We start from the raw sequence: 26,215 nt of genomic DNA, 5'->3' as shown, positions 1-26,215 counted from the left end.
AGCGTGCAGGGACACGGAGGGGACATGAGCCCCTCTAAGTGCTGAAAAGATGCTGCTGTGTCCAGCACCTGTTGCGTGAGCTTTTCAGGAGGGTGGGCGATGTATAAGGTGATTTTTTTTTTTTTTCTTGGCGCTGTCCAAGGACAGGTGCAGTTAATATTCCCCACCGCTATCTATTTAAAGAGGATGGTGTGTGCGTTAGAAGTGATGGAAAGTCAAAGCCAGGTATTTTCCGTGGCTGGCTACGTGCATACACTGCTTGTGAAGTGCTGTAAATGGGGGTCAAAGGCATGCTAGCTGGAGGCTGGATGTTTATGTGCAGCACTGCCTTGGCAGGCACCTTGAAAATGCCAGCAGGCGTGTGCCCTGCAGGAGCAGGAGGACCCCTCCGAGAAAACTGCAGCTCCTTTGCTTGGCATCAGATGTGTAAACGTGGTGATGAGGGACACGGTTCAGTGGTTGACTTGGCAGCATTGGGTTTATGGTTGGACTTGATCGTAAGGGTCTTTTCCAATCTAAACGATCCTGCTATTCTAAATCGAGTGAGGCTTCAGCAACTGCACTTTGAATGCCTGAGGCTTCTCTGCTTTTTTCCTGCTCTATCAGCAAATCGAATGAAAGTGTTTTCATCGTTCAATAAATGCTATGCTGCCATCCAAAAATAAGGCACTTGCCGTATCTTCCGTACTCAGACTCCAGGTGGGACGGAGTGCTGCTGCCTTGGCTTCGGTAACGTGTCGTTGACAGAGACGACGAGCGGTGAAGGTGCGGTAGAAGGTGGCGGGGGCCAGCAGCAGTTCCGTGGGTGTATCTGACATCAGGCTGGTAATTGGAGACAATACTTGGGCAGCAGCTGCAATTAAAGGCAGGGCTTTACTTCTGATGACCACTTCAGGCTGTATTACGTTGGATGTTGACTTATGTGTGTCAGATCAGACAGCTGCATGAAACAATTTCTAGTTGTTTGCTCCATTTTTATCATGAAAGCTGCTATTGCAACAAGCAACATGACAAAGTTGGCTCTGGTTTATGTTGGAGAATGATCCTGTAACGGTTTGACAATGATGCTGCATCTCCTTCAGTCAGCTGTTTGTGCCATACAGCCATCAAGCTGTGCAAAAAGGTACCAGTAACAATTCCAGTGGGATCTGTGTGTAAATCAGTATCTTCAGCTGCAAATAAAAGGGCAAGTGAAAGAGAGACGCAAATAACTGCAGACCAACAGCCTGTATTGACACAGAGCAAGGAACGTGTCTGTGAAATCGATGGCAGGAGGGGAAGCAGGCCATCTCGTGTCACAGCCATGAATTATTTATTGCCTGTTAGCTCTGAGAGAACCATGCAATTTTCCAGAAACTTCTGTTAAATTAGCTGAACCAGGATTAGGTTGCTTCTATTTTTAAGGAATGCCTGTAAGCCCTGACAGGCCATCTGCATGAAGGGGATTACAGCTACCATACGCCCCCATCAAGTGGAAGAAAAGGCAAGTCAGAGCTTTTGGCAGCGACAACAAACAAGGGGCGAGCGCAAGCTTTGTTTGAAAAATAAAGGGGAACTGTTTCCTTTCCCAGTCAACTGCGTTCGCAGCCATGGAGCTCAAGGGGTTTGTTTTTAAAGCCCCTTGCTGGTTACGGCTGCTTATTTGGGGCATTTTTTATTGCCCGTGGAGAAAACTCACGGTCAGTGTGATTTACCTCAGGAGGAACTTCGAGTTGGAGCGTACAGTAATGTTTTCTTTTTCCCTGTGTGTTGCAGCCCTTGCTAACGGGCGGCACCGGGATCGCTTTTCACAGCATGGCTTTGATTCTGCTTCCACAATTCCTCCGTGGGTGCTTTGGCCGTACTATTGATATGGCAAATTCTCATAATGTGATGAATGCATCTTTAATAGGATTTCTTGCAAAGAGGCTTTGTGAAGATTTTTTTTCTGTATAAGAAAATACAGAGTTCAAGAGACGTAACCAGGTAGAAAAGGGAACGCTTGAGCGTAAGCTTTACGGAAACCAGCCTGGGAGCTTCTGGTATGCACAAGCAGATCTGGCAGCCATGTGCTGCCCTGAAGATAACTTGGTGGGGATTAACTGGTTTCTGTGGTTAGTATTTGACTTGAGCAGATGTGTATCTGTGCTGTGCTCCCTCCTGCAAGCTAGGGTATGGCCATCGTTGCTAGAGGACATAGTTGGAAGCCAGTGTTGAGCGTGCAGGTCTAGCGCAGATAGGTGCCTTTTTTCTTTCATCCTGCAAGTTCTTTTCAGACCCATTTTACAAATACAGAAAACGTTATCAGGTTCTGACACGGGGCGGGGGGGAAACCACAATTTCTCCTTTTTCAATGTTTTCTGAGGATCTTGGTTTTGCTTGGGTGGCAGTGCTAGGGAAGCGCTGACGGCTGCTTGCCCTGCCGCGGGGACCTCTCCGAGCATCATTGGTGCTGCAAGAGCCGATGGTGATTTTCCTCATTGTTCTGGGTCTGGGTCACCCTGAGCGACTCATGGGCCGTACAGAGAGCTGGACAGAAGCCTGGCTTAGGGGATTTTCCCTGAACAAGGAGCAAGGGAGAGATGGTTACTGATGTGTCTAGCAAGGGGGCTTTTGCCTTCATTCTTCTTCATCCTCGCCAATTGCAAAAAGGAATAATGGGAATGGTTTCAAAGTAGAACCTGGAGGGTTTTGGTTTGGTTTGGGGTGTTTTTTTCTGTTTTTCTTTACCTGTGTTATCCTTCAGGGAGCTTGTGGATGTTGGAAACCACCATGAGACTAACCCAGGTCTGCTGAAGTGTTGCTCGTCCTGGCCTCCATGGTACACCCCAGCTGCTTTCTTCCCTAGTAGCTCCCTTGTGGGCAACACGGGGCACCTTCCAGGGTCTGGGACAGAATGGTTCCCTCATCTCTTCCATCAGAGCTGAACTCCAGGAGCTCAGGTTACAACTTCCAGCCTTAAAGGCTAGTGGCAGTAAAATGCCTCTTACAAGGGTCTTTTTTATTCTTCTTATTGTTGTTATTTTGGGTTTTTTTTGTTTAAGGCAGGAGACAAGAATTCACAGGCTGCAGGCTTCACCGACATACGTGTCTCCCGGGCTGCTTCTCTGGATTAAGAAGAATGCCTCAGCCAAAAAAATGCCCCTGGTTGCAATAAATTGCTAGAATTTGAATCACCAGAACGGCCCAGCCCTATGGTAAGGTCTTCTGCTGCACATCTGTCTGTCCAAGCCTAATGCCCTTCGGTTTTACCTGGGTGAGTAGCTGTGTTGATACTCTGGAAATACTCCAGGCTTTTTTCCCTACCTGTTATTTCAAAATCTTTGATGTGCCAGAATATGGGGAAGAAGGCGTATCCAACAGGCCACAGAGCTGTACGGGAGCTCGCTCCTTCGATCCATTCCCTGATGAAGGTCTCGTGGAGTGAGAATGCCCAGCTGAACTCTGCTTTGCTGGGCAATGCGGCTGCTGGTGGGATCTGCTTTTATTTCTAGCTGGGGAATGTATGTTGTATTTAACTCCGAAAAGCTCAGAGTATCTTTCAGGTAAAATGCAAGGGAAGTATCTTCCCCCCCCTCCCCCATCTTGCGAAGCCAAATATTACCCATGCTCTTACCTGAAGAAGGCCAGAATAATTTACCCACATTTTTTCTACACATTTTTCACTGTGACCCACCTCAGCCTCTGCAGAATACAAAGCACCACGTGTGGAACTTCATCTGACAATAATCTCTGCTGCTAAACCGAGCCCTAACCTGCTTTAAACATCCCTCCTTGCAAGAAGAATCAATCTTATGTTTCAGTGTGAGAAAATCAGTAGATGAGAATTTGGAACAAGCTGGAAACGGGGAGCGATGTCTTCACGTTCCCATTAGAAGTGCTGTGTCTGCTTTGAGCTATGGGAGGGCCAGGCGAGGGTACAGAAGCCCTGGGTGCCCCCTGCCCCCCCCAGTCACTCCTTCTCCAGGCAGCAGTGACCTAGTAGCACACGTTATGGGGCGTGTGAATGCTGTTACGTGTCTTTAGTAGGTTTCTGGGGAATGGACGCCCAACCATAAAATGACAGCCCCCAACCAGAGCACAACGGGTTTGTTCCTCTCCCCCTCTTTGCCCCCACAGCCGTACGTGGCAGCCCTACTCCCAGCAGGATGGTGCTGCTGCTGCTGCCCCTCCGTGCTCTCCTGGCTCCCAGTTCCTGCAGGGTTGGTGCTGTTTGCGCTGCTCCAAGGGGGTTGGGAGGGCAGAGTATGGCGAGGAGGTGGTGCTGGGCCACGGCAGGCACCTGGAAGTGCTCAGAGACGTGGTGGCACTGCAGCGTCCTGCTGCCTTGTGGGGAGGTGGGGGTTGACCTGAGCTTCCTTCGTGGAGCATCTGCAGTGTTGGTGTCTAAGCCCTGGGCATGCATCCGTTTGTTCCTGGTCGGAAGCATCATTTGCCTCCTGGAATGGTCGAGATCATGTCAGTGGTTTAATGATGAGATTATTTTCAGCAACGTGCTAGTCATCTGGGGTGTGTAATCGCACAGCATCCACTGCAGTGTACCTCTCCTCACCCTCTCTGTCAGCAGGAAATACTCTCCTCCCATCAGCACCGCTGGTGCACACACCATGACCCTTCTTTTCACGTTACCTTGGAGGGGGTTTAGAAAAATTGTATGATTTTTCATATGGGAATCTGGGAGAAAGGCCGTTTTTGTCTGCGGTCACCCAGGATGGCTCCAGCACCCGGAGGATCCCAACACGGGCTTCTCCTGTTTTCCCTGGGTTACAGCAGCGAGCGCATCGGTAAGCACATGGACGGTCTGGGTTTTGTAACATCACAGCAATACTTGTCCCTAAACTGGAAGCTCCAAGATAAGGTAAACTGGAGATTCTCTGCTCTGAAAAAAACGAGGGAAGCTCCAAAATGCTTTTCTAGTGATACAACTATTTTCACAGATTAGTATAGTGTAAAAACCCCAAATATTGCTGTGTAGCATCTTCAAAGCTAGCACTGCCGATGCTACCTGTGGTATGTTGCTTTTATTTTTCATTCTGGAAAAATGTTTTTTGGATGCTCCAGCATTTACTGTTCCTCAGCTCCCTCCACCAGGCCAATGGTTGTTGTTTGTTTCAAAAATACAAGATAGAGCACCAGGGCTTAGGTTAGATGAGGTTTTTTTCTTGTTCTCTGCTGGGCAGCCTCTTTGTCCCTTGTTGCTTATGGATAAAATACGAACAAACAAACAGTTGTGCCCCGTTGCTCAGGACCAACATCAGAATCAAAGCACTGCCTGAGTTGCTGGAGAATGCTGGTTAAGCGCTAACAACCATCAGAAAAATGCTGAGCGCCTGCCTTCATTTAACAACTTTCTGATCTATACCCCTGCAAAGCAATACACCATTGAGAGATCAGGGCTTCTGCTTTGCAGCTGACCCAGGGACACAATATACATGGAGGAGAAGCAGGCCAGCCCCTGCCTTCCTGCACGACAGTTTAAAATGAAAAGACATCCCCATACCAGGAAACAAAGGATGCTGCATGCAGCGTGTAAACCCAGCAGGCAACGTTACCCCCATGCAGTCCTGTAACCTTCCCCACCCTCTGGAAAATGTGGGTCATCCCCGGGGTGCAGCCCTTGCCCCCCAGACAAGGCAGGCAGTGGGCTGTCTGACTGCACGGGCACCTTCCTGCTTCCCACCCTGCCACTGCCGGACAGAGATTAATCGCAACCATTTATCCGAATACCTTTTTTGTGAAAATTGTTCATTGGGGGGAGGGGAGTGGGCAAGAGAGTAAGAGCTAGAGAAGACATGGGAAATTAATAGAAATCTGTTAATGGTGTATATGAGATATGGGGTAGTATATAATAGTTACGAACTTATCTGCAGATGGTCTGGTGATTCCGCATCAGGGAAGTATTACTCTAAGCCTGGCAGCCTTTATTAGAAGCTCTGTGCGTTTTCCTCTCCAGGCTGCTGCTCATTATGGATTGCAGATCCTGCCCTGGGACTTCCAAGCCAGCACATACAATTATGTGAGAGAGTGAAAGAAGACATGCAGGTAGTAGTAATAATTTTTATTTGCTAACTGTACTTGCGATTACAATATTTCCTTTTGGAAATAATGACAAAAACACCCCAAAAAAATCCCACAGAATTTTGCAGACCTGCTCTATTAGAAATTCAGTCCTGTTTTAGCTCCTAGCATTAGACAAACTGGAGACGGCCACCTCTTTCAACCGATCTCCCATTAGGCTCCAGTTTGGTTTGGGGTTTGGGTGTTGGGGTTCTTTTCGTTTTGGTGTTGGGTTTTTTTTTCCTTTAAGTACAACACATAAGTCTTAACTGTGAGAATGTGATTTTTTTACTGACATCCAGGGAAACCTTCCGTATGCTTTATCAAAGCCCTTGTCATTTTTTTCTCCCTTGCAGCCCATCAACTCTTCTTTTTCATTTCTTATCTCCTGTATTAAGGTTTCAGCATTATGGAGTTTTTTTATTCTAGAAACGATTACATTATGCTCTTCGTTGCGGGAAGCAGTAAATCAAAGCATCACCTTGCATCTGAAAACCAGTGCTTTCCAGGTTTATTTAAAATGTAAACGTATGGCTAGATACAGTGCAATGTCAATAAGGAGCTCTGGGCTTTGCAGAAAGGTTGCATGTGAAATGCAGAAAAGATATGCTAATGCGAAGTCTGTGACAGGAAATGAATTTTAACTGTATCTCTTATTATTTTAGTATGCTCAGGGTATGGGCAAACAGGTATGCAATTTATACGAAATCATAATTTCATACAATTCATTTCAGTATGGATTTGTATACATTAAATTTATATGTAAAAATAGCAAGGAGCCACACCTTGTCACAGTATGTAGGTCGTAGGCTAGTAATGAAATTATTCTTTTCAATTACTTTTTTCAAGAAACATTTGTTTAAAGCCATCTGTTATTCTCTTTGAAGTGATGAATCAAAAAATGTTTGATTGAGAAAATGTCAGCAGTTTAAAGAAAATGTAATTTTAACAGAAATCTTTTGGTGAAACTGGCACACCTACCTAAACAGTCTTTTTTTTTTTTTTTTTCTTTTCCTTGAGTCTGTATTTCTATTGAGGTCTGAAAATATCTGATTACTTGAGATACAGTCCCAACAAGAGGCATCCTTCTGTCTTAGTTAAAGTATGTTTCTGTCTAAATATTTCATCTGTATGACATGTTTGTGGTGGCAAGAGCAGAAAGAGAGTAGATAGCATCCAACAGAACTAAATAGTCACTGCAGTCCACAACAAAGTAAAGGTTGGTGCCCTAAGGAGTCAGTGAGCTCATCAGTTGCCTCTATACAACTGGAAAGAAAAATACAATGAGAACGAGAGGGATCAGTTACATTGACTAATTAAAAATAAAAATTTCTAAAACCTTCTGTCAACAAAGGAGGCTGCAGATAACAGGAAAAGGTCAGGATTTTGTACGCAGAATAGAAAGAATAACAAATGCAGATGCTTCGCTGACACCCAGTTTGAGGGTTTCTATTTCTAGTTGTGTTTTAAGCGTGATTGATTCTCCCAACAGCTTCTGTGGCAGGAAAAAGGGGATAACTGACCAAGTTTCTACACAACGCTGAGACGAGACAACAATTTGACAAGACAAAATCAATGTGAACAACGTACAAGCACATGCTTTGCTGCGCGGAGGCTGTTTAATAGGACACTGGCTCGACCCCTTCCAACAGAGCACCATGCGGACAGACAAGTCGTGTAACTCCACTGGAGGACTTCACGTGATGGGTGAGATGATAACACATCAACAGCAGCGTTATTAGATTCACATGCACATAAACAGACCCAACAAATTGGATTACATTTCCTGCGGGTAGGGGTTTTTGTCAAGTGGGTCCTCTAGTGTGCTGGGAAAGCTGGCAGCTCCTACAGTTCTTCAGAGCAGTTCTAAAACTGTTTGTGAGTGGGAAGGGAAAAGCTGCTCGTGTTGACATTAAACACTCTGTAGTTAGTCAGAAAGAGCAAGAAATCAGGTTTCTAACACTTGTATTGCACACCCTTGTTTTGCAAAGCATCATCTACATCATGCGATATATTACATAGTGTTGGAACTGTAAAATCAGCATATCTACAGCTTGACCACTACTAGAAATGCATTAACATTTTTAGGCTTGATTTTCTGTAGCTTTTTAAAAATAATATTCATGAAAATACTTGTAATTATTACGGTGACGATTTTATGCTCTAGAAAGAGATTATGCCACTTAAAGCCCCGGCCAAAAAAAATCCCCAACCCAAAATACTTCAAGACCTGAAACCTCAACTATGAAAGTGAATTTGTGGATTATTTTTCTGTTTTGAAGCACAGGAAGTTTATTACAGTATGTTTTAGAATACTGTCATATTTTGCTTTCTGATTCATTAATAATATATAATAATAATTTGAAAATCTGAACCACATTTGTCTCCAGGAGATGAGAGAGGGTGCTTCACCAGATTAGGCGTCTATCAGTTACAAAGATACTGGTCATTAAAAAAAAAAGAAGTCTTATTAAACTAATAGCTGGTTGACCTACAGACTGGTTTACTCTGTGATAATTGCTTGAGAATCTTTCACTGGAAGGGGCTACGCTTTGGATTACAGCACAAATCATTTCCACATGCAGTGAAATTCAATAGTACAAGTATCCCTCTCTGTTTCTTCAGAGACTGTGACCTCCATTGCTGTAGCGCTGTGCACAAAAATGTCAGACTGTTATCTTAGTTTGAAATTGTTCCTGCTGTCATTGCAGATTTTAGGTCAGATAAAGGATGAAAACCAAACCCCCTGTTAACTTCGTCAGGGATCTCCATTTAATTCTCCAGTGACAGAATTTCCCTTTGCAACAGAACTTTTCTTTCCTTGATAAAACTACATTCCATTTAAAAAAAAAAATAAATAAAAAAAAGAGTCTAATTTGGCATACTTATTTTGGCCACAGCAGACTGGAACTGCAGCTGTCCTTGAGAGATGGGAACCACACAAATGTGTTGATGATCAGAGAAATCACTGAGATGGTCAATTGTTCCAAGTCGTTGCATGCTGATGACATAAGCAGCAGATTTGTTTTGCTGGTATCAATGTTTCTGAGTCTATTTGTGTTCTATACAGCAAATTTGAAAGGTGCTCAGGAAAATGAAAGTGGTTTTGTGGACCTGTATCAGAATCTAGAACGTTTAATGAACAGTTATAGTACAGAGAGATGCTCACAGAATTAAACAGCTACTGTTTATCATCAGTACGTGCTGGACAGCACGGCTGCCCTTCTGCTGGCATCCCTCCTCCCAGGAAGGCGATGCATTTCAACCTTGCTCTGACCATTTAATTGATTAATCCACTTTGGGGAATGCAATAGGGAGAGCAGAAAACACTGGGTTCCCTTCTGCTGCTAAATAGTAATAAGGCTGAACCAGGACATCTTCTCTTCCAATTCTTTCATTCTCCCACTTGTAAAATGAAGAGATAATAGTGTTATCCTCTCTAAAGGTTGATGGGCTGCTTAATGAAATGTAGTGAATGCATCAGTTTGACTTTATATTAAAAGCAATGTTTAAATCTGTAAGGCAAATTTCTGTTTAGAGGGATATAGGGATTAAAGCTGTTATAGAACCGTGCATCATCGTCCTCCTGTTCGTTCAGATCTTTCACACTAGCCTGTCTGGAGCAACAGGGAGGCAAAATAATTAGACATGAGACCTGATTTCTAAATCAGATATAAATGGGTTGTTTGCACCTCCGAACAGAAAGACAGGAGCTGGAGACTTGCACTGAAATACTGCGCCTTGCCTTGAAATCAGTTTGGTTTGTTGTTGTTGGTTTGGGGTTTTTTTCCAGGTAACAACTCAAGTTTAATGACCTTCACATTGCAAGTTTATTGTGCTTTACAATTTCCCTTACATACTTAGCTCACATAGGTACACAAAAGATGGACAATTTTGCTTTTTTTTTTTTTTTCATAGGGGAAGCAAATTGCATTTGGTACTATTTTCTGAATGAACAACTTGTACCCTTAGCTTCAAAGAAGTGTTGCACAAACTCGGAGGCAATAGGTCCGTAAAAGAGTATTGACACAGGATAGACAGACGTGTGTGCCCCAGCATCCCTGACCTGCTGGTGGGTGCCTGGGAGCAGGAAGGGCCAGCAGAAAGTGGCCTGGCCTGGGCCCCCCGGTGGGATGCTTTTTATTCTTATAAATACTAAAGAAGGACAAAGTGACAGCAAGCAGATATCTGTGTTGACATGACTCCAGGACAGTCCTCTCTGGAGAGGAGAGGGAAATTCCAAGGAAAGCTGTGAATTGTTGTAAGTCCTTCTGCCTGGGAGACAGCAAATGCAAATGTTGCTTTTCAAAGCCTAAATGTAAGGAGGGTGCTAAAGATGTGGTCACCAAGGATTAACATTTAGGAGGTGTAGGACATGGAGCCTTACAATGTTTGTTTGGGGTACTCCAGTTGCTTTTAATTTAGGTGCTGTTCTAACTACTGCACTAAGAGATGAGGGAACAGAGAGGAACAGCGAGAATGTACCTTAATACTTTAATGCTGTGGAATGCAAGATCACAGATTAAAAAAAAAACAGTGAAGTTGGTCACATTTATAAGACACAAGAAGCTGGAATGAGATAACAGTGAAAGTGACTGCTACCTTCCAGCGTGATGCTGAGCATAAGGGTTAATACAAAACATGAGCAGAGGAATATTAATCAGTAGGACTTCAGCAGATAATTGAAATGACTTTAAAGCAAACCATTACTTTAAAACTTATTACAAAAGCTTCAGAAAACAGAGAAACAATCCGGTCCTAGAAAAAATGTCCTAAAGTGATTTTAATGGCTGTATTTAATTTTTGCAGAGAATGTTCAAATGCTATTTGATTACCTACCTTGAATAGAAATTTGATACATGTCTCTTTAATACAATATAAAAATGTAAAATCTAATCCACTGAGGGAAGCTGATGTTGGAGAAAGCCAGCCTAGACAGAAAGCAGGTTTTTCCATGATACTGGTTGGGCTTGGGCTCAGCTTTGATTGATAGATGCTGACATGCTGGGCATCTGAAATCTTTTTTGATATCTATGTTGTGGTTTAAATGAAGTTGTAGGTTTGGTGTGGGAATTGCCAGATGAGGTTTAGACCTAACACTGTGCAGGGTATCAGGATAAACACCTCCTTCTAGCACCAACTGACGGATGGTGAGATTTGGGATTTGACGAGATCTATGTACAGTGTGTTAGGAAAAACATTTTTCACGTAGTGCTTGAGTTTATGGAATGCATATTTTACTGAAGAGGTCTGTATCCCACACCTCTTAACAAACTAGCAATCATTGACACTACTAATTTCACCCATTCTTTGGGACTCAACATGTACAGATTTGCTTGGAACTTTAAAAACGATGTTTCTTTACCTTTCTGAAAAAATGCTTAAAATTTGGAATTAGTAGCAGGAAATAATAAAAAAACCACCACCAACAACAAATCCAACAGGACCTCAGGACAAAGATGATGAACCAGAAGTCTGAAAAGAATCTGTGGTAGGAAAAAGGAGGAAGATGCAGAGAGGTCACAGGTGGAGGTACCTCTGCGATCCCTTTGCAGTCGAGTCTGCAACAGCAGTGTTACTACTGGGGACGTTACTGACAGCTTCTGTCCCGAGAGTCACTGTTGGAAAAGCTCAGCTGAGTTAGCTTTCCTGTTTCAGACATCAGCAAGTTTAGTTTGAAACACATTTGAAACTATCCAAGCTCTAAGTTGTTTGGTTTGAAAGCACTGGCAGTATCTGCTTTGTCAGAAGGGAACAGTGGTAGTCAGGTCAGGATGGAAAAAACGTTCCTGTGATGCAGACAGCTCTGAAGAACAGAATTTATGGACAGCTTAAATCACAACAGAGTGGAAATGTTTTAAGAGAGAAATTTTGGTTCAAATGGAGGGTCAGCCAAAGAAAAACTATGGGAATAGCTGGTCAAAAGGGAGTCCAGAGCAGGGGCAAGGCTTGACCGCAAAGAATGTCGTGGAGCCTGTGAGAGACAAAATCAAGGAATGCAGGTCTTAATATCTGTCTTGAGCTTTCTACTCTTTCTCATTGCTTATGGAAGACTTGTAACGTGTTCTGGACTCCTGCCCAAATTCTGTGCTCATGCTTTGGGATACTGTGAGCAACTGAAGGTGGCTCATGCTTGACTTCCAGGGGAATGGTGGGCTCTGGGAGGTGCAGACCCTTCCACTAGTCTCCTTGCCGGGAGGTGCCGGCAGGGGAAGTCTGCTCTACTGATGAGCCTCCCCCAGCCCGTAAGTAACACCAGGAATTGATGATCTGTTTTGGGATGCTTACATAGCAGCAGACCACTTGCCGGTAAAGGCATACACTTACATTAAATGTGTTTCTGCTGTTTTTCTCCGCTACATCAATACAGTTAGAATGACACCAAACCCTTGCTTTTTCCTTCTGCTCACTGGAAAGGTTACAAGACTGAGAACAGTTGCTCTGTAGGAAATCTTCTGGCTGCTTAAATATTTCTGAAGTAGAATTTAGCACTGAAGTAACTAGGGCTGGCCTGAAGCCACACGATCTTTTTTAATTGACAGTAAATGATTAAACATAATGAAGAGCAAAGGTCCCTATTCACAGACTTTTTATTTTCACTGCTCATAAAACTCACTTCTCTTGGAAACGCACATCTGCTTTTTTTGTCATTCATGGACTGACAGTCACACGTCAGCATACCTGACTTCAGGCTTTCATGGGGCGATTTCCTCCCTCCAACTTGGTGTATGATCAAGAACAATACACTGAGTGGAAATACGGGGTATTTAAGAGATGATTGTGTTGGGACGCTATGAGGAAGAACTGGGATCAACACTGTTTCCCTAGTTTTTCTGTTGTCTTCTTAGAGTGACTGTGTCTCCACCTTTGCACTGGTTACAGAGATTTGAGCATCCACCTGTCTGCATGTTCCTAAGAGAACTTTTTCCTAACCTAGAGAAAAAAGGGTGGCCACTACAGCAGGGGCATGTCTGCCTTGTGCAACAGAAGCTCAGCAGAGAGAAAAAATTACAGTAAGACTACTAAAGTTATCTTCTCTCTGTGGAGTTAAGGGTGGGGCAAAGTATAACCACCTGCTTTTGATAGGTGCCTTTAAATTGCATGCCTGAAGCATGAAGTATACAAAGCCCTGTGGATGTGTTTATTAATGTATTAGAATCTACTAGTTTCAAGCTGTAAGATAAATTATAGAGATTTGGTTAATGAAAAGAGAGTTCTGTCACCTGCTTACTGGGTGATTAATACCAGAGAGAAATTAAACTGGGCTATTACCAGTTATGTCCACAAAGTACAGACAGTAACTCTTTTTCCTCAGCTCGCAGCAGTGAGGATGACAGGCTACAGGAGAGTCAATGTATAAAACATCCAGAATTTTTTTCTGGGAGGAAATTAGAATAGCATAAAAAAAATACGCAACTAGATGCAATAATTACCCTGAACACAGGGACTTAAAGGTTCTTTGTGAAAGCTTTTTACATACTTCGAACTTTTATTTCCAAAGCTATTCTAAGCCCAGGGACACTGCTGGTAGAGGAAGCTGTCTTCAGTTGCAACAGGGATGCAGTCTGGAAAATTGTTATTTTCCACTGGAAAATGTTTATCGCAGTTTCTCAACCTGTTGTCCACAGTGCACATACATACTGTTTTCTTAACAACTGGAAATGACCCACCAAATAATTTTCCTTGGTGTAGTTTAGTTGCCATAGCCTCCTGGTTGCTATTAAAAACTTACGGACAAGGGAAATCGCTTTAGGGAAGTGGAACGGCAAGTTATCAATAGATGGACCCTTGGTACCTTCTTACAGTCGCCAACTCAAGTTGTACGCTTGGATCATTTGCAGATGTTAATTCTCCCTTTCACCTTTTTGACAATCCCTGAGATTTCCAAACACAGTTTTATCTTAGCTTAAACAAAAATTTTATGAAATGAGACTTATGCAAAGATGCTAGACGTCACAGAAAAGTGAAGATACTTACTCTCTTCTGCAACTCAATGGTAGGAACAGTAACATGGCAAGTCCCAACATCTGTTAAGGGAATACAGCTCAAAGCCTTATTTTACATTAACCTAAAGATCTTCCTTAAGCCACAGGAGGTAGTGGTTTGATTTTAAAAGTGCTGTGCAACTACTACTTACAATCCAATTACTCTTGCTACTGCTCCCCTGTTGGCAGCCAGTGCCTTTTAAAGCTTATTTTTGCTGTTATTTGTGGTTTATGCTGTGTAGTCATCCACAGAAGTTGTCGATTAGCTTGATTCCTCTTCCCTTGTTCCAGTATTAACTTGTGTGATGCTTGAAAAGGGAATGATTTGCATCAGAGTGAAAGGGTTTTGTTATTCCATTCATTAGTAGTTACACTAACAGTTGCATCAACAGCATGTTCAGCAGTTTGAACTCTTAGGAATTTCCTAATGCAAATTACAAAGATTTAAACCCAAGGCAAACACTTGTTGACTCTCACTAACAGCTTTTAACTATCTTGACTACACCCCAATTAGACTGTGGCAAAAAACATATGGATACCAGAAGGTTTAAGTGTATTGTAATGCAGCAGCAAGCAGTGTCATTACTGTTGCCCATAAAAGCAGGGTAGCACATACAGATTTTTGGTGCAGCCCATTTTAAAAGAATTGTGTTAAAAATTTTAGTTTGAGGTGACATCGAAGTTTTTGCCTCCTAAGATGCTGTCACTAACGAGTAAATGAAAGAACATTTAAATTCTCTTATTCTTGACCCCAGTAACACAGCAGCTCACTGTAGGCTTAGAAAATGAAAAATCCCCTGAGGTGTGTTTATGTATGGGTGGGAAGGAAGGGGTCTTTTTTTTTTTTCCTTCTTAAAATCCCGTTCTAGCTGCAATCTGGAAATAGGCTAATACAGGTTACACTGAACTGTAATCACATCCCTACTCACGCAGTCCGTATGGCACTGTGCAGACCATTATTTCTATCCCAGCATCTCAACTGCAACAGCTCTGTCCCAGCACGCCTGCTGGGTGAAATGCGTTGGCCAGATCTGGAAGATGTTAAGCTCTTTCAAGTAAGAAAGGAAGGAGCCTGAGATTCTTTTGAACTCTACTATGCAACCACAACCACTACTTGAATTAACATTTGAATGGAACGAGTTAAACTTATTTTCCTTCTTTTGCAGGGACAACACCCACCCCACCCCCACCCCCCCACCCCCATTTAATACATCCTCCACAATCCTGTTGCAGTTGCCTGGCAAAAATGAATACTCAGAATTAAGCAATTTTGGCAGTTAATTTCGATAGTTGAAAATTACTTCACTGGTAGGATATGAAGGTATAGCTTTTACTGCCCCCAAATACTGACATTTGAAATCAAAATGCAGGAATATTTTAAGAATTACATGCTACTCTAGCACCAAAAGCTTTGCATATCCAGTGAATAGTACAGCCTAAGCTTTTGTGAAATGGAGTATGTCCAATATTCTACATAAGATGGACTTCCCTTTTGTCACAGAACAGGTCAAATGGCGATCTGATGGTTTTGGCTGAAGCTCACATTGCAGGAAGCCTTGAAGTTATCGCTAAACAAGTCAGTGCTTCTCCAGAAGAAAAATAAGAACAAGACAGATCTCATCGTTTGTGAGGCTGCGTAAGAATTCTTCTATGTTTAAGGTAATTTTTCAGAAGTACCTTTTCTGCCTTATTAGGGAGTGGGATGGCATGTTTTCAGCTCTTAGGTAAAAGCCCATTCTACCTGCCATCTGGAAACAGGCTAATACAGATTATGCTGATTTGCAACGTTGGCCCTAGTCTCGTAGGTCACCTTGCACTGTGCAGACCACAGCTGCCAGCTCAGCATCTTGCCTGCTTAATTTTTTTTTTGCTTCATTTTTGCCCTATTAAACGGGGACAGAGAAGTTCTCATTTTAATAGTGGTACTGTCAGCAGTATTAAAAATTTCATGCTTAAACTGTACTGGTATGACCCCTTTCAGTCACAGAAGTTATTTTCTTGTACACAAATGTTTACATTTATAGTTCAGAAAAGGAACGTGCGACAGCGACAGATCAGTGCACGGAGGGCAGTGGAATTCACTTGTGACTTTACTGCAGAAGAAGAGATTGTGCAACAGTTTTTGGAGTTAAAACTACAAATTAGAATTTATAACGCTGGTAAAATTTAAAATCCAGGATGCGCACTAAGCAAACCATTGATATGGCTTAAAATGCTGCAACCCACACAGAGGTGGTGAAATAAAATGCATGACTATTTGGCCCAGAACATCTCCTGGGCCCCACTATAGGGCAACTTCTAGGAGAGGAAGGCTAGTTTGACAACCCTGCTTTGGCACCAGGCCTTTGCCCAGTTGTTTCTAGGCCAGTAGTTGAAAGGTTTCCTAGCGTCATCAAGGAAGTAATGCAGGTGAGATAAAGCTCTTTAACACATTTTAGATGTTAAAAGGGAAGACCTAGATATGAGGTCTAACACTGAAGAGCCAGTAATTTTGTACAGGTAAATTCAGAAGCCTAGGTTGAGAAAGCATTCTTAAACTCTAAGTCAGTAAGGCACATATTTTGGTGAAAACAGCAGAAAATGTAACTGATTCAATTTGCGCCTAGTGAGACATGTAGATGAAAAGTCACTGTAGGCAAAAAATTCGTTCGTGAACTAATGACTGAATGCTGGAACTACACTACTGTTAACACAACTTGGCAATTTCTTCCCTTTCTCCTGGTGTAAGAAGTTGTTTCAGCCATCTCAAATGATATATATAAAAAAAAGTTTATCTAGTTACCTATGACAATTGGTACACAAGCTTCTGAAAACCTGAGACATGAAAATCATGACATGATTCTTCATCAGTTAGTGCAGGCAATCCTCCCTTTTCTACCCTAGTTCAAGGAAGATGGGAGGGAGGTAAGGGCCAAGATTTGGGGAAAGGAAAACAAAGTCTTTAGTCTTGTGAATTTAGAAAAAAATTGTAAAACCAAGTTTAATTACTTGCAAGACAGTCTTGGCTCATGTATAAAAGCACATGTATGAATCTGAATTCAGAGCAATTGCTAAACAGAGCAGTTTATTGCAGAGTTGGTAAAAATCACTGACAAACACATGGATGATATGATTTTCAAACTGTGGTATTAGATACTTACGTACATTGCATGAGTAAATCCTCTGACATCAGCAAGATTACTCAGAAGAACAACTTGAAATCCAGACTATAAAACCTTTTCTTTAGAAGGGAGCTGAATAGCTACTTGTAGGCTTTCCACACAATGCATGTTTCAAATGCTTCCTCCCTCAGATGTCTAATTAACACATTTATATGAAGTGAAGAGCACTTAAAGATATCCTTAACAGGAAAACAACCTGACTGCAGAAGTTACCCATTCTGTTGACCAGAAGCATTTCCTCTGCAAAGTGCTCCCACTTCTGACGTTACAAAAATGCTGCCACATGTCCATGCCTTATTGCTAACTCTAAAAAGAAGTAGCTTGATATGTATTTTTAAAATCCTGTTTTAATTGAAACTTTAACATTCCAAATTGTTTTACAATTTCAATGAAAATAGCGGGTACAAAATGCCAGAGAAGAATGAATATTCCACATTATAAAGTCACAGCAAAAACCCAAACCTGAACTATCTTTGAAGTATTAGAGCACACAACTTGGGGTAACTGCCCGCTTGGTGTGCTGCCATGTTACACAGGATTGTGCTTGGCTGATTTAAGTTATCTTACTGTCATATTAGCACAATGTAGTAGCAGTGCAGTCCACTGTTAAACGCTGTAGCAAACATCAACAAATGAAAACAATTTTTTTTGCTAGAAGAGCATTAGTCATGAGTTATACAATTCCTTTACAACAACTGAATGGAAAGTCAGATGGCCTTGACAAACACAATGCAAACAAAACAATGTAAAAGTAGTACATAAATCCAAACTTCTGAAAAAGGAGCAAAATTACTTACCTTAACATCTAGAGAAGTCTGCTGAAGGAAGAACAACGCCCATATTCTTACTGTGTTCATTACAGAAGAATCCCTTCATTAGCAAGACACAGGCACTATTTTGATTCATGGGCTCACGAAGAAAGGATATGTTTGTGCTGTACTTTTTATCATCAAATGCTATTTCCAGAGCTATACTGTTACTATGAAGTGGCTTCATTAACAAATGAGGAAGTGATATATCCTATCTCCAGAACGTTTGCCATATGGGAAACAAATCAGTGAGGAGGTAAGTGCTTAAGCTTCCTGGGTATCACAGCAAAAAAGGCAAAGCTTAAATTGGCTTTAAGTACATTATATTTATAGTTCTGAACACTATATATATAGTTCTGAACTTTACAGCTATTTAACAATGACATTTTGAAATGTTAGTCTAATGGCAGAATTCCTCCTAGAAGCCAAAAAGATGAATAATTTTTAAGTTTTTGGTGCAGTGTGATAAGGTTAGTAAGGTTTATTTTACATCTACATTTTAATTCCTTGCTGATTCTTGACCAAATTATTGAAGCCTTTAGCAGTATGATGTACTTAGAATTGTTGGGTCACATCTTGAAGTGCGCTGGAGCAGCAGCTTAACAGATAGCATTGTGGAAGGCCTATATTGATTAAACAATGCTTCAAGATTATGTCCTCAATTCTCTTTCTGGAACATTTACCTTCGTTGATGTCTGACACCTGGTTCCAGGAGTTAACAGTTATTACCAGAGAAGGCTGGTTTTGATCCCTGGCTCAATTACAAAGCCAAAGTGGAAAAAAACCGCATCAATGTGCAAGGACAGCTGATACTAGCTACTGTACCATCAGTCCCACCTCTAACAGTCTCTCTTGTCATGAATCCTTTTCCTTCCTCCTTTCCAAACTCCATGTCTTCTCATGTCTAACTGAGAACACATAGCTTTAGTCTGTTAAATATAATTGCAGCTGTTTCCCCAAGATCACCAAATGTTGCAAAAAGTAAACTACACTGAATTACAAAGGAAATAGTAACAAAAAAGATGACTCAGTTAAGCACCCTGTAACTTTTTTCTGTGAGCTTTCCAACACCTGACAGGGTTAAAAAAAAAAAAAAGAGACAAAAAGACAGAAAACTTTATACTTCAATTTTCACAATGACAATCAATTTATAAATTCTAAAGACTATCTACAGCTTGTCAAGTCCTCTCAGTTTTGCTGGTATGTGTTACAGATAACAATACTGATAGCTGCCATTTAATACTTAACATTTAATATCAGTATTTAACAATACTGATAGCTGCACGGTTTTGATCCAGGGATGAAGATTTAGCCATTCCTGATATCAAGCAGGCATTGTGTTCTCAGTTCTCTGAGCAGGCTTTTTGGATATAATAAAGCAATAAGGTCAATTCGGGAAAGACACAGTGACAAACTTTAGATTATGGTCATAAAAGCGGAAGACTCGGCTAGCACATTTCACCATGTTAACCCCCTTTCCAGTCTGAAGTAGCTCCTGAAGGCAGTACTAACCCAAGACATTTTACACTGAAACAGATAAGGTATATAGGACTATTCTACTTCAGCAAAAGACAAGTTACTAAGAATAGTCTAATGTGATTTCCTGTGCTTTTCTACCTAACCATGCTTCAGGACCACAAAAATATGTTTTCTGTGGAGTATGCAAGAAGTTTAAAATAGGACATATGTTTTGAAAACTGAACTAACGCTTTTATTAATTTTTAACCAAGTCTTCGCCCTCTACCTACTGCTTCAAACTCAAGACCAACTAACAAGTAATGGTACATTCAACAAAAATTTAAGATATGTATTGCAAGCTTAACATCGCACGTTAAGAGCATGCCTGCAGTTGGAACTACTTCTTATTTGTTCTAGGTTACAATATTCACTACTGGGTTTAAGAATGGATCTTCCATGTATAGACAAGCTCTATAAAAAAACCTCATTTGTTTTCCTCTTCAGTATAAAAATAGAACATGCATGCACTCAAGACTTCTCTAGGCAAACATGTCTGCCATAGTTAAAAATAAAAAATAATTTTAAAAAATAATAAATCTTGTAGAGATAAAAAAAGATGCTATGCATGTACTAATGTCAACCGTATAACAAACTGTCATCCATTCTATGCTGTTCTAACAGGTGGATCCAGAAAGTAATTGTCATTTATTTAATCTTGATGTTTTATGTGCTCCTCAGACTTGGTAAGATTCCAAATAAGATTTTTTTGAAAGTACAAAAGCAAATGATTACATAATTCTGTTTATGACTCAAGAGCTGGTTTAACAAATTAAACTTTCCAAAGACAATACATTTGCTTCCTGAGATGGCTAAAAGTCATGTTTCAACTTCATGTTACACTACAATTAACAAAAAATACTATGCACAAAATCAGGTTAACTACAGCATACAAGCACAGTTACAGAAGTCACCTAATTTCACTAGTACTATTTGTGTTCATATGTACACCTTAACAAAGTCCTAAAATAATCTTTATACATTACAAAACAAGGCTTTACAAAACTTTATTTCCAAGTTACTTCATTCTAAAAATGTTGAAACATAAAAAAATACCATTTCCTAAAGGAGTTTACAATAAAAGGCTAACAATCTGGCATGGAAGAGGTAAATATATGGAAACCTGTTTTAACAGTCACAAATCAGTCGCTGGTGATTAAAGAACACTTTGTTCTTCAAAGCTGGTAGGCACTTCCACATAGCCAGAAACGTAAGTTTTCCTACCACTCCTTTTCCCTCACATACATAAAAATATCCAATGCAATAATAATAAAAAAAAGTAGGATAAAAGGGTGGACATGATCAAATAAAAGCGTTATCTAAGGTCTTGATTATTGTTCATCTTGTGTAAGTGTAAAGATTTTGTCCCAAAGTTTTCCTGACAAGATGGAGTTATTTGGCTTTAAAAAGGTGTTTAGCTGAAATACCTCCCTTTTTTACCAGTATATGTTGTTTGCTCACTGCTGTATTGCTGGTTTATGTCTGTAACAGAAACTGGCTCTAGGCCAGCCCATGGGTCCTCAAGCATTGAAGGTCTGTAATAGTTTTCCACATCATTAGACACTCTTTTCTCTCTGCCATGCGCTGTACCAAATGGAGTAGATGTCCTGGGTGATCCCTTTGGAAGAAAACCATCAGGTAAAGAAACATTTAATAGACTAATTAAAACTAAAAAAAAAAAATAAAATAAAAAAATATTTCCTTCTAATGTAGCAGAGCTTTGAATCTGATTATTAATGCTAATTACTACTCTTCACTTGCATCTTCCTCAGAAAATCTTAACTTTATTATACTTTAATTATGAGTGATGATTTACCAGGATAAGAAAAAAACCCCCAGACCTCTCTAAAATACTTGTTTATGTCACTGTGGCACATAACTATAGAAAAGCTCCTCACGCTGTTTTTCATAAGCTGCCTAAGTCAATGACATGTCTAACTCAAAAGCTGAACAACAAAACAAGAGGGTTAGGGCTGAGGAAGAGTGGATCATGTTTACAAAAGCAAAAGTCACATATTAAGTACTTCTAGATTGAAGAGACCATTGTATAATGCAAATAGCTACAAATGACCCCCAAAACTTACTGGGAAAAATACCCTGTTTTAATCAAACTAGTGTTCTGTAAAATTTGCGAACAGGTAACTATTTGATATACAATCTAGACGGTAATCAGTGATTAAGCAGATACTGCATGAAAGAAGACTCTTTTGTCTTGAGCTTTCGATTATTTTTGGTTAAAGATCAAGGATCACCACCATTGTTTCCGTAAAACCTGCTCCAAGCCTGCAACTTAAAGAGAGATATGACAAAGGAAATCGCTATAACCCTTTCCTCCTGTTAGCATCATCGATTGTTTTCTTCAGATTCACTTCCCCAAAAAGCGAGGTTTTGTCTGAAGTTATATTTGTTTAAATTCATTGGTTTTAACCCAAGTTAAGCAACCTGTATCACAGATACAGAATAGTTAAGTCTCCAAACATGCCTGCTGCGTTCTTTATGATTAGAAGAACAGGACTCCTTGAGGCTGACTGTCAGCTTCTGACATCTAAAGGAGGGTAAAAGCACTGATTAAGGGCTGCTTTGCCAGCTCCCCCCAACTTCTTAGACCAGCAGTGATGGCATTTGAATTTGACTAATAATCTAATTAATAGATCATATGAAACTATTTCTGGGTAAAATTGGGAAATGGTGTCATATAGTGAAGACCCACCCCCATGCTTAGCCAGAAGAACAGATTCCACTGGAACTGCTTGAACCTGTTTCTAAACACGTGCTGCATCTGGAGCCTGCTTGTGTGGTCCCAGTAAGTACTTTTCTAGAACTCCTGAAGCTTGATGGTAATGGATACACAACCAAATGTGGGAATGTCTGTGTCTTACTTACAGGGCGCTTGTTTCTAATGACTCATTGTAGTACCATGAAGTTATGTAGCTAAGAGGATTGCCTCAAAACAGAAAAATTGCTAAAAGGTAGAGAATTACTTTATTGTATCTAACCCAAGGTCAGAGAATCCCCTCAGAATACATCTAAAATATGAAGGGATATGGAGTTCCCTAGAGCAAGTCAACATGCAGTAGCAAAAGTGGCATTTATGTTAAGCACTCACATTTAGTAGTAAAGCAGTAGTACACAGTGCATTCTATCTTTGTAATAAAAAAGGATTAACTCTTTAGATTACAGTGTTTAATGGAGACACTGTGACTTTGACACTGTAAAACAATTTGAGTTTGGAGTTTATTTTATGTTATGTCTAATCTGCAGAACTCAGAAGAAAGCTGCAATGATGTAACAATCTACAGTATCCAGTGAGAGAACAAAAGAATTCAATGGTAAGGCTCTTTTAGATGGATTTCACAATTTTATATCTCACTGAATAAATGCAGGCCATCAGTAACACTGACATTTTAGCATGTTTGAAATCTAGGAAATGTATTATGTAATACAAGACTGACGGCCTTCAATAATTGTTAAATTTAAGCGAGTAGATTTTCTTCCTTTAATTTAGAATACTAGTAGTTATATGCTTCCCCCCCCCTATTTTTTTCAGGGGGAAAAAAAGTCAAAATGTGATTATTAATATTATAGACCTGTGGAAAAGGAAAATAGCCCCAGTGAAACCATTCTGTACAAGAGAAACTGTTTGGTGCCAAAGATACCTTAAAAAAACTTTACATTTTACTCCCACTGGTGTCAACAGCCTTTTTTCACTGAAATTGCCTTAAAGAAACAGTCTATCTATTCTCAAATGTTTTTTTTTTTCCCAGACAACAAATCTCTCTCTACAGTAGAAAAACTCCCATCTTTTGGCGCTGTTCATTAAAATGGGGACAGTCATTCCCTTTATCAGCTTTCTTCACCTGATGCGATTTTAGCTGCTGGCAGATGCACAGAAACACAAAAATCATGATTGTACTATTTCAAAAGATTTTTTTTTTACTTTCTGTAATAATTTTCAACCCATCACCACTAACTAGCTACTGCTACTATCTAGTTCACTAACTCCTGTTGAGTGCAGAAAGAATTCACTTAGCAGTAGCATTCCCCTAAGAGGAGATCATCAAGAAATACAACAAACGTTTTCATAAAATATAAAGCAGATGCATCTCTGTGGAAAAAAACACAAAGCTCTGTAAACTATAGGCCACATAAAGGTTGTCAGCCATTTTGGAAAAATTCAAGCTTATTATGTTTTTATCGGTTTTCAAAAAATGAAGGTCTGCAGACACAAAAATGAGCACACAATACTAATGACATGAAATTAATAGAACACTAAAGTCAATATAAACTGTCTTTTGGATTTCCTGATAAGATTTTAAAGGGTCATTTAAGACTTTCATCTCAAAGGGGACAGTAGCATCGTAAGTCTTAAAAAGCACTGTAGTTCTCTTAACAATAGCATCTGCAGGAGGGGAAGGAGCAATCCACATACCTCAGAAAAGATCTGATGTTTAGAAAATGCAAAAAATCCTTCTACCTGAATCTATTAATGGCCTCATGGACTGACATTCTTGCCCACATGGAAGAAAACAGGGACTCACAGTTTTGAGAGTTCCTCCCACTGATCGCCTCTATTGCCCTCCCAGGCAAAACAACCCGTGTGTATACACATGAAAGTACACATATGCATTACTGTAGTCTTAGGCAAAGCTACAAACATATGATGCATCCTTCCAGTCTTTGAAAGCATCACCATCAGGTCAATGCTCCTAAACGGCTCACAAGGTCTACAGAAGGAAAGGGGAGAAGGGAAAATGTTGTGACCATCCGAGACAGCACCTTCCCCATGTCCGGTTTCTTACTGAACACCTAGAATGGAGCTATGAGACTCTGCCAGCCCACAGGTCCTGACATGAAACAGTTCTGAGTAAAACTAGAGGCAAACTAAAACTAGAGGTTTCCTACATAATCTTCTGCTCAGTTAAATTTAAGGTAGGCTTTTTAAAAAAACACATAATTGAATATCTAAGGAGTGATCTTCTAGAGGGAAATCAGACATTGGTGACATTAAACTATCCCTCCAGAATCTGCAGCAGAAACCCCACATCCTTTGCCTTTTCAACAGGTACAGAGGTCAAGCAATCCGTAGGCTTCCACACTGTGACAGCCTTTGCTGTTGTGTTGGAAGAAAATGTATAAAGCTCATAATGATCCCCTTCCACCAACTATGAGATTCCTGTAAGAGAGTTATCTGCATCATAAAAGGAGTAACCGAAGCCACTTTTTTTAATGGAAATGTTACTATGCAGTGCAGGCTCATTAAGATTTTACTAATCTCTATTACGATTTGATTTCATTATTACATTTAATCCTTAAAGTGTCAGTAAGAGCAACCTGAAAATTTTTTCATTTTTTGTACAGCACATGTCATTTGTTGCAGTTTTACGGTTTCTCTAATACTGAATAAACCCAGCCAGCTATGTGCATAAAGTTGGTATCATCTCAAGATCTGTCATCCCTACCTGCACTGGAACTCACATGACTCACCTAAACCATCTGAAAAATGCGTAACTCACAGAACCTGTTCTTGACAGCTCTCAGGAAAACTACTTTATATAAACTGAAGCTTTCAGCGCTGCCATGTAAAGATTTTAAAATGGTAACTCTTATAATCCCAACAGATGATCCCATTTCTGCTTAAAGGAGCCTCAGCTTAATTCTCTTTAAAAGAGCTCTCCTTTTCTCTACTCATGTCCCAGAAAACTCTGCGTGTGGATGGGGCAGTTTTCACCATGGAAGACAACACAGGCAAAGCAAAAGCACACAGCGTTTCACCACGGTGTTAAAGAAAACTGGTCAAAGGGAGGTACATACAAGGGGAAGAGGCGTTTGCTGCAGTTTTGGGTGGTACTTAAATTTTCTCTCTGCCTTCACTTACCAGAATATGAGAAACAAAAAAGCTACAATCCTGTGAGTCCACATATCTTCACAACAGGCCTCTGAGTGGCCTGGGGCTCTGTTCCCTCTCCTGATCACACGGCTGCCTCAGCTGGGGGGCGGGGGAACACTGATGCTGCCCCGAGTGGTGCCAGTCTCGCCCTCCTCTGAAAGTCGTGGTGGAGGCGATGGCTGCTGCCCCGTCCCTCCCTCCCTCCCTCCCTCCCTCCCTGCCCCGCCCCATACCTGGTAGTGCCTCTGGAAGCCCCCGGGAGAGCGCTTGTGCTGCTGCGGGTGCAGGACAGCTCCAGCCGGGGATTTGCCGCTGTAGGGAGCCGGGTACCGGGGGCTGATGCTCTGCGGCCTGCGCGGGGTCTGCCCCCCCGGCGAGGGGCTCTCGAACCGCCCGCCGCCGCCGTGGAAGCCGTGGCCTCGCGGCGAGTGGCCGCTGCCGTAAGGCCCGGGCCGGTAGCCGTAGGGCGGCGTGTGATGAGGGCTCCCGTAGCCCCGCGGGGAGGGCGGCACGGGGCCCCCACCGGAGGGAGGGCTCCGGAACCCGCCGCCCGCGTACGGCGGCGTCGGGGGGCGGAAGCTCTGCCGGTACATGGCCGGGCCGGCGAGGCGATGGCGGAGAGGAATAAAACCTGCGCAACGGCGTCCCCCAGCAGGCGCCTCGGCGGGGAGACGTCGCGTCCGGTTTTTTCTCTTCCCCCTCTTTCCCTGCGAGGTGTCCGGAAGGTTCCGGCTTCAAAGCGTTCCGGGACGGGGAAGGCGAAGCGAAGGACACCCGGTGGCAGCGGCCCGTCCCGGCTGACGGGGAGCCGGCGGCGGCCGA

The 26,215-nt window shown here is 41.6% G+C and overlaps 1 protein-coding gene across 1 annotated transcript; it reads right to left on the bottom strand.

Moving 5' to 3' along the window:
- Window positions 1-17,058: 17,058 nt before the first annotated feature.
- MPLKIP (M-phase specific PLK1 interacting protein) lies at window positions 17,059-25,995 on the bottom strand. The gene is made up of 2 exons (XM_055709003.1): window positions 25,627-25,995; window positions 17,059-21,124 (listed from the first exon to the last, which is right to left on the bottom strand). The coding sequence occupies exons 1-2, from the start codon at window positions 25,984-25,986 to the stop codon at window positions 20,921-20,923; spliced, it is 564 nt and encodes a 187-aa protein (XP_055564978.1). The 5' UTR covers window positions 25,987-25,995; the 3' UTR covers window positions 17,059-20,920.
- Window positions 25,996-26,215: the final 220 nt, after the last annotated feature.

This window comes from Falco cherrug, chromosome 4, assembly GCF_023634085.1.
Source record: "Falco cherrug isolate bFalChe1 chromosome 4, bFalChe1.pri, whole genome shotgun sequence".
Taxonomy (NCBI): Eukaryota; Metazoa; Chordata; class Aves; order Falconiformes; family Falconidae; genus Falco; species Falco cherrug.
The sequence above is the reverse complement of the archived record's forward strand: the minus strand, read 5'-3'. Positions and strand labels throughout refer to the sequence as shown.

Excerpts from the sequence above, each read along its gene's own strand:
- MPLKIP (XM_055709003.1), bottom strand. The coding sequence starts at position 25,986 with ATGTACCGGCAGAGCTTCCGCCCCCCGACGCCGCCGTACGCGGGCGGC. Across the intron at positions 21,125-25,626 it reads GCTTCCAGAGGCACTACCAG|GGATCACCCAGGACATCTAC; the intron begins GTATGGGGCGGG and ends TTTCTTCCAAAG.